This window comes from Acanthisitta chloris, unplaced genomic scaffold, assembly GCF_000695815.1.
Source record: "Acanthisitta chloris isolate BGI_N310 unplaced genomic scaffold, ASM69581v1 scaffold19515, whole genome shotgun sequence".
NCBI classification, from domain to species: Eukaryota; Metazoa; Chordata; class Aves; order Passeriformes; family Acanthisittidae; genus Acanthisitta; species Acanthisitta chloris.
The window spans coordinates 5,062-12,919 of NW_008675567.1; the positions used below are offsets into that span (position 1 = coordinate 5,062).

General features: G+C 46.4%; 1 protein-coding gene across 1 annotated transcript in view; it reads right to left on the bottom strand.

The window, feature by feature from the left end:
- The window catches only part of EIF3L (eukaryotic translation initiation factor 3, subunit L), a gene marked incomplete at both ends in the record, with an annotated part of 9,105 nt that extends 1,304 nt beyond the window's left edge, over positions 1 to 7,801 (bottom strand). The window contains 11 exons of the mRNA XM_009075822.1: positions 1 to 13; positions 209 to 461; positions 1,423 to 1,593; positions 2,376 to 2,530; positions 2,793 to 2,964; positions 3,811 to 3,884; positions 4,601 to 4,670; positions 6,078 to 6,139; positions 6,377 to 6,456; positions 7,463 to 7,673; positions 7,753 to 7,801. The exon at positions 1 to 13 is cut by the window's left edge and continues 229 nt beyond it. Of these exons, the coding sequence (XP_009074070.1) occupies positions 1 to 13; positions 209 to 461; positions 1,423 to 1,593; positions 2,376 to 2,530; positions 2,793 to 2,964; positions 3,811 to 3,884; positions 4,601 to 4,670; positions 6,078 to 6,139; positions 6,377 to 6,456; positions 7,463 to 7,673; positions 7,753 to 7,801 (1,310 nt within the window). The remainder of the gene's footprint in view (positions 14 to 208; positions 462 to 1,422; positions 1,594 to 2,375; positions 2,531 to 2,792; positions 2,965 to 3,810; positions 3,885 to 4,600; positions 4,671 to 6,077; positions 6,140 to 6,376; positions 6,457 to 7,462; positions 7,674 to 7,752) is intronic.
- Between the last annotated feature and the right edge of the window lie 57 nt (positions 7,802 to 7,858).

Consider the following 7,858-nt stretch of genomic DNA (forward strand, 5'->3'; position numbering starts at 1 on the left):
GCGAAGACCTTGCTGCAGGAAGGGCTCCTTGTGGTAGTTGGGGTGCACATTGTCATAATTGGGTACCACGGGGGAGAGGAACTTGGGGCAGGCGTAGCTGAAGAGCTCCTCGTAGACCTGCGCGTCGCCCTTCTGCATGCGCAGCATCTTGTCCCCGTACTTCTCACGCAGCTGCAGGTGGATGCTCTCGTCTATGCGCATGGGGTACATTGCTGCAGGAAGGGCTCCTTGTGGTAGTTGGGGTGCACATTGTCATAATTGGGTACCACGGGGGAGAGGAACTTGGGGCAGGCGTAGCTGAAGAGCTCCTCGTAGACCTGCGCGTCGCCCTTCTGCATGCGCAGCATCTTGTCCCCGTACTTCTCACGCAGCTGCAGGTGGATGCTCTCGTCTATGCGCATGGGGTACATGGTGAGGGCGATGGCCAGCAGCGCGTGCATCTGCTCGTTCTGCTTGTTAATCTGAGGCAGAGAGCAGAACCTGTTAGCCTGACGGTGTGCTCAGGCTCTGGGAGCTGCGATTTTCAGAGAGAGAGCCTGTACCCAGAGCTCTGCTGGTCCTATAGCTCCAGGGGGACACCACAAAGCAGCAGTGCCTCTGAGCAAAGCAGATGTATCAAGGTGCTCATCAGTGAAGAAGAGGGCTGGACTAGAGGAAAGTACAGGGTGAATGCATCCAGAGCCATACAGAACCTGGAGGGTCAGAGGTAGGTTTGGCTGCTTTGCTGCAAAAAATGCAGAGAAGGGATGGCAGATAGTTTGACAACCATTTCTTGGCAAGGGACAGTTATCAGTGAGGTCAGTGAAGAAAAGACTGAGAAGAAAGTTTTATCTGAATGTGGGATGAAACTGACAGTTGTGTAGCTGAAACAAACATAGTGAACTTTTGAGGTGTAATGGAATTAGAACTGGCAGGATTTGGCTACACAAAGAGTTAGAAATTAATCACAAAGACAAAATAGAAACAGCAGCAGCAGGAGGTAAAACAGGCAGCAGAAGAGTCAGGTTCGGTGGAAAGAGAAAGGAGCTTTGCTACAGCCATGTCTGCAAATGATTATCAGACAATGGAAATATATCAGGCAGTAACCTGAAGTACAGGACTGCACTAGGAACACGACTGAGTCTGAAGAAGCATCAACAAATATATCATTAACCGCTGATGTTCATTAACAACCCTGCCTAGACGGAAAGTGCAGATGGAACTGGAGCAACAGTATGGGGAACAATCAAAGGAACTAGTAACACAGCTAAGAGAAAAATATTGCTACACATGGCAAAGGAGTTCAAAGGATCCCCAGTCACCAGCACAGTCAAGGAAAATGAGGCTAGACTATTCCATGTAAGCTATCAGGTGATGGAGGAGGGGCACAAAAGAAGACAGCAGCTTTTTCTTTTGGAAGGTTTAGTCTATTCTCTCTCTTACCATCTCATACTTATAGGTTGTCCTCTGAAACATGCTCTTAGTCCTTTGGATGTAGAGGAGGATGTTGGCAAAGACACGGATAGCATCCTGGTAACGCCGCATCATCAGGTATGCGAAGCCCACATAGTAATAGGTGGTCACCTGGCACTCAGGCACCCGGGAGTACATGCTCTGAGAAGGAAGGATCAACATGCTACATTAGAGGGGAGACAACAATCCAAACAGCTTGTTACCCAGAATCCAGCCACCTCTGCTTTCACTTCCACCCCAAATATAGAAAGGAGAGGGTTAATTCAGGATATCTCATCTCCCAGCCATCCCTGCAGCAGCTTCCTCACTCTTTATTAGATCATCCCATTTCCTATGTTTTCCAGTTTCAGCTTCCTACAAGCAGAGGACTCTTGCACTGTGCCTAATATTGCTCTGCTCAGTTCCCTTTCCCCCTATTTCACTTCACATCCTGTGCCAGACAGCACATGCATAGATCTGTGCCAAGCCTTGGGCCAAGCCTGTGTTGAAAATGGACTTTTGTTAGCCACAAGCAGCACCCAATTCCAGGGCAGAAACACACACAAGGTGGGGGTGGGCATGGTGAGAACAAAAGTCAAAAATACAAGAATGAGCCACTGCCCAAGGCAGGAATGGTATGTTCAGCTAGTTACCACTGTGCTACCACTTACAGTTCCAATAAAATTCCCTATAACAACACTGCCTTGCACGACACAGCAAAACTCCTGAAAAACTAGGCAACTGTGGTGCAACCGCATCAGGCATTATCATATGGCCTGATGTAATGCCAAAGCTCCAGCATGTGCTCAACTACAAAATTCTGACAACTGCAGCAGATACAAACAGTTCCTCAGCTGGAAGATTCACTATGGCAACCTTTCACCACCATGTTTGAACAGAGGCATTTGGAAGGCTGCAAGAGAGTTTAAAACATGCTGCGCTACCTTCTTGTTGAGTTCGATGTTCTCCAGCACCTTGATGGCTTGGTAGTAATCCCCCAGCAGAGAGTGCAGACGCAGTAGCCCAACCAGGCTGAAGTAGCCCAGCATTTTGTAGAGAGAGTGGCGACCATATTCACCAGCCACGCTTTCAGGGTCACCTAGGAAGGAAAGACCCATGATGCTGCCCTCCAAGGAAGCAAGCTCCCCTTTCAACACCTCTACACTTATGAGCAAAGGGAGCAAGGCCTGAAGTGTTATCAGTGGCACTTCTCACCTAAGGCAAACAGAACCTGTTCCCAGCCAATCCATCCACTGATTATGGGTTTGATCCAGCTCCCAGACAAAGTTAACTGAGTTTGGCCAAATCAGAGCACTGCAGTACAGACACCAGTGTTGCTTGACACCACCCAGCAAACTCACCTCCACTGGTATAGACCTCCAGCTGGCGGTTGATGTTGGATTTGTCCACCAGAGAGTGCAGCACGTTAAGGACACTGTGGACGTTCCAGATTTTGGGGTTGGAACGAAGGAAGTCAATTTCCTCTTCAGACTTCTTGGCTGTCTTACAGCGGTACTGGCTGAAAGACTGGAACTACAGGAAGCAGCAGTAATTTGATGATGCTCAGCTAAGTGCACTGAGCTTACAAGTTACTCATACAAATGCATGACAATAAACTACAAGTGACATGAAAAAAAAAAGTTTCATCTGAGATAACCTGGAAATCAAGATGGCAAATTATATCACCTTTAAAGCACCTAAGGAAAAAAATTTAAAAATACAGATGGAAAAGGCCAGAAGACAGATCAAAGCAGAGAAGGATCTCTCAGACAATTAAGACAGGCAACTAAACAAAAATTTGCTGTCTGAACAGGTAACAAAGAGAATGACAAAATCATAAGATGTGTCTGCACACACACATCTTTTTTTTTATATATATGCACACATCCTTTCTCATCCTCAAGCTTGACAAGATCTCACTTGAGAAATTCCAGACAGCTCTGCAAGACAAAGTTACAGAGAAAGGAATCTACAGAGAAAAGCCAATAGCATTTGATATCTGTACTGCTGCACTCGGAACAGTAAGTGGAAGAATATTTCATAACATCAAGATCTTAGACCATAACTTCTCCCAAATCAGGTCATCAATCTCTCAGTGCAAGCATAAGGACCCCACTGACTAAGAAACACAAAACTTCTGAAATAGAAATACCTACAAAAGTTCAGGACTTCCCAAAGAATTCTCTGTAACTTAAAAATCTGTAAATTTACAACAACTTCATCTACCTGGTGATCCAAGAATAACAGTGCTTACCAAAGTGTTTTGACGTGCAATGGTATCCTCACTATGAAAATCACAGTGAGGGCAGAGATGGAAAATTTACAGCATCAATAAAACCAAGGCCACCACCAAAATGGCCCAGACTTATAGTCACATACCTGGTATATGAATTCGTCAATGATATCCCAGAGCCACTGGTTGGGCAGTTCTAGAGGAGCAGGGCCATCAGCATCTGCAGAAAAACAGGTAAGAGGCTTAATACCCTGAGCAAGAACAGTGACAGAACTGGAGGAACAGATAAAGAACACAAGAATCTCCCTGCAATGGGAGATGCAGCAGCAGATAAATGAAGCTTCCAGTAGGGCTATGATATGTAGCTATGACTACTTCAACTGTCTTCACTTTCAAAGACTATGAACATGCATGGGATTAGTCCCTAGAGTGGGACAGCTGAGCAGCACTGAATCTCAGAGGCTGCACACAGACGGTAGGGGTTTATCCTAACTGACCTATTCTCCACAAGAAGCCTGACAGGAAGACACGAACCACAATTTGTTCCAAGGAGAGTCAACAACAGCAAGCAGTTGTGAAACACTGCAAGTTTTCTTTAGCTTACAGCTTCATTTTACTTTTTAGTGAAGATGGGTGAAGCAGTTTTCAGCACAACAGAAAGCTAAGTAGGTTTTATTCTTTATTTCAGAAAGCACTGGAAACTATTTCTGCTTTTTGTGGTTTTAAATGCATGGATGTGAAGTCCTCTTCAGTCAACAAACTCAAACATACAGAGAGCTTGTAGACTACTTCTTTCTAGCTGTGCTAGCACTACTTCTCTTTGTTTATGATCCATAAGCAAACATGTTGCAGTTGACCCTTTCTCCAGCTCTGCCCTTTCCATTCACTCTCCCTCTCCAAAACTCACAAAACCAGAAAGGAATTGCAGTGACTCACTGAGGATGTAGTTGAAGAGGTTGCAGTAGTTGTAATAGGATTCAAACCTCTGCTCCAGCGTGGGCCCTCCCTGCAATGACAAGTTGAAATGTGCTTCGTTTCAAGCTCGGCAGGAGAGAGTTCATAGGCAACAGCATACGAAGGACAGTCAATAGTCACAGCAGGAGAGAGACAGTTTCAGAAATATTAGAGCCAGTATTCAACCAGGACACCCAGCAGCATCACCCAGAAAACCCGAAATTGTATCACTCTTATCACACAGAACCAAGCTGACTTTTCCTGTACAGGCAGCTTCTCCTAGGATGACTGAGCAGTCAAACCTCCTGTGAATAGGATGCATTAACCTTCCCCACTCCCCTCTCTGCTCTCCAGACTCAAGAACTCCTCATTACCTTCACCAGCTTCCCTTCCTTCTCCTCTCATGAGAAGCTTTAATAAAATCAACAATTTTGTTTCTGGGCAGTATTTCTAAACACCTTGAATTACCTACTCGTAAGGAATCACTCTCTCCTCGTTTCAGCTGGAGACACTAAGTCTGAGAACTACTAACAGTACAGCTTGAGAAACCAGTTTCTCCTGCACCTGCTGAAGCTAGGGCTAACACAGCAGCCTTTTTAAAGTGCCCATTTCTCCACCCACTGGTCCCCAGTAAAACTGCAGTTATTACTTGTTTATCCCCTAAGTCATGCATCTGTTCAGCTTCTTGCCTTAAAAAATCAATTACTGTGATCTTCTCACTGACTTCAAAGCAACTCAAGAAAAATAAAAGGTTTGTTTTGTTTCCCAAAGCATTTCTTCTATCTCAGCAGCCTTTTTAAAGTGCCCATTTCTCCACCCACTGGTCCCCAGTAAAACTGCAGTTATTACTTGTTTATCCCCTAAGTCATGCATCTGTTCAGCTTCTTGCCTTAAAAAATCAATTACTGTGATCTTCTCACTGACTTCAAAGCAACTCAAGAAAAATAAAAGGTTTGTTTTGTTTCCCAAAGCATTTCTTCTATCTCCTTCTCCTGTATTCTTTATTGTACCCATGCTTCCCTCTTTTTCAGGCATTCTGACAACATGTGGGGGTTTAAAATCACGAATAATGCACCTTCCTTTTGTGACACCCCCTCTTGTGACACCCTCTCTTGTCGGTAGCAAACAGCCTCCAGAAAACACACATCTGGTTTTCTGATTCACCTGAGCTACCAGGGGAACTTGTACACCCATCACCACTAAACTGGAAGAGACAGCTGAAGAGCCTGAGACAGACAGTCAAGTCTTTCTGGCTGTTCAGCAATCAGTAAATTCTTACTAACCTAACAAAAGGCAAGAATTTTAAGCTTCCCTAAAAGCAGTGTGACTTATAGCCCACAAACCCATGCAATCCTGTCTGCAAAAATTATGGGACCGCTGATACTGTGGTGGCAGCAAGATCTGGGGAGTTTGCTGGCACAGAGTGCAACCTATAGGAAGGCATGGGACCAACACTCACGCTGACTTTGGCGTAGATGTGCCTGTAATACAGCTCCTTGTACAGGATGAGGAAAACAGCATCTGGAAAAGAGGACAGAAGGGAACATAAGCAAGCCACAAGGTCTATTAGCCTCCTGCCACGATAATCAAGGGAGGTGCAAAAAGATACTTGGCTCAAGTTTGACTTCTTGCCAGGCTGAGGGTGAACGAAGATGATTGACTCAGGTGGCAGCAATGCTGTGCACCTGCTCACTCACCTGTCAGAAAGGATTTGGTCCCGTCTCTCTCTGACAAGCAAAGAGAAAATGAAAGACTCACCATTTCCAACCTGAGGGGCAATGGCCTCAGCCTCTGGCCATGGGGTGTTCTTAAAAAACCTTTCTGTCAGTTTGGTCCAGCTGAAAGACAGACACATATGCTATGAGAAACCACCTCTCAGTATGACAGTGCTGGAGTGAGAGACCACAACAGAGAGGCCCTGGACCACCACCACCCCATTAGTAAATCCAGTGCTGAAGCAAAGAATGAAAATTGCAAACTAAGCAGTTAAGTCTTCACATTATCCTTCAGGCATGGAGCAATTGTGTATGTTTCTTCCCCATTCCCTTTATGGCAAGGTGACACAGTTACAAGCAGGAAGGGAAGAATCTGTAGGTAACAAAGACAAACATTACAGCTCACAACCTTCTGAAAACTACCTGACTAGCACGACTGGGGTCCCTTTTTGCAGCATTCCCTACCTATCAGGCCAGGGCTAGTATTTTCCTTCAGACAGGTCACAACTTGCCTACGCTTACATTACATTCTGGAAATATCGGGGGCTTTTTTTCCCTAGTAATCAAACCAAACCTCACACTGTATTTTACAGCAAGTCCAAGCTTGTAGCAGTCAGTCAGCCTTTCCTCTGAAGGCCAGGGAGCACTTTCATTACAATTTAAACAGTGATTCCCCCCTGCAGGAAGGATCACCATAGAATTTTAGGGGTTGGAAGGGACCTTAGAGATCATCTAGTCCCAACCCTCTGTCCTGGGCAGGGACACCTCTCACCAGACCAGATTGCTCAAGGCCTCATCCAACCTGGCTGTGAACACCGCCAGGGTCGAGGCATCCACAGAGTCCCTGAGCAACCTGTGCCAGTGATTCACCACCCTCACAGGGAAAACTTCTTCCTAATATCTAACCTAAATTTCCTCTCTTTCAATTTGTACCCATTGTCCCTTGTCCTGTTACTGCAGTTCCTAACAAAGAGTGTTCATAGGGGTGATGCTCCAGTCCTTTTATCAATTTCGTGGTCTCCTCTAGACTTGCTTCAGCAGTTCCATATCCTTCTTACGCTGAGAGCACTAGAACTGCACGCAGTATTCCAGGTGGGAGTCTCACGAGAGCAGAGGGATGGCTTTGTACCTGTTCTCATAGATGTCCTGGATCTCGTACACCTTCTGGTCGATAACATCACTGGAAACGCGGCTGGCCTGGAGCTCGTACACCTTCTGGTCAATGAGATCCGACACTGTCTTGTGGAAGTACTGAATGAAGTTTTTGATCACTTCGGGGATCACCTGGTAGGTCTGCTGCTCGTACTGCCGCTCGTAGGCCAGGTCTTGCTTCGGGTCTCCTGCGGGGAGGGATGAGCAGTGAGGCAGCTGCGCCCGGCGCGGCCCGGGGCCTACAGCCCAGCGGGGCGCCACACTCACCCGTGTGCATGTCATAGTCGTTGGAGTACGCGTAGGGGTCGTAGGCGGCCTGTGGAGAGAGGGCGGCAGTGAGACACGGCACACGGGCCGGGGGCGCCGCCCGGGA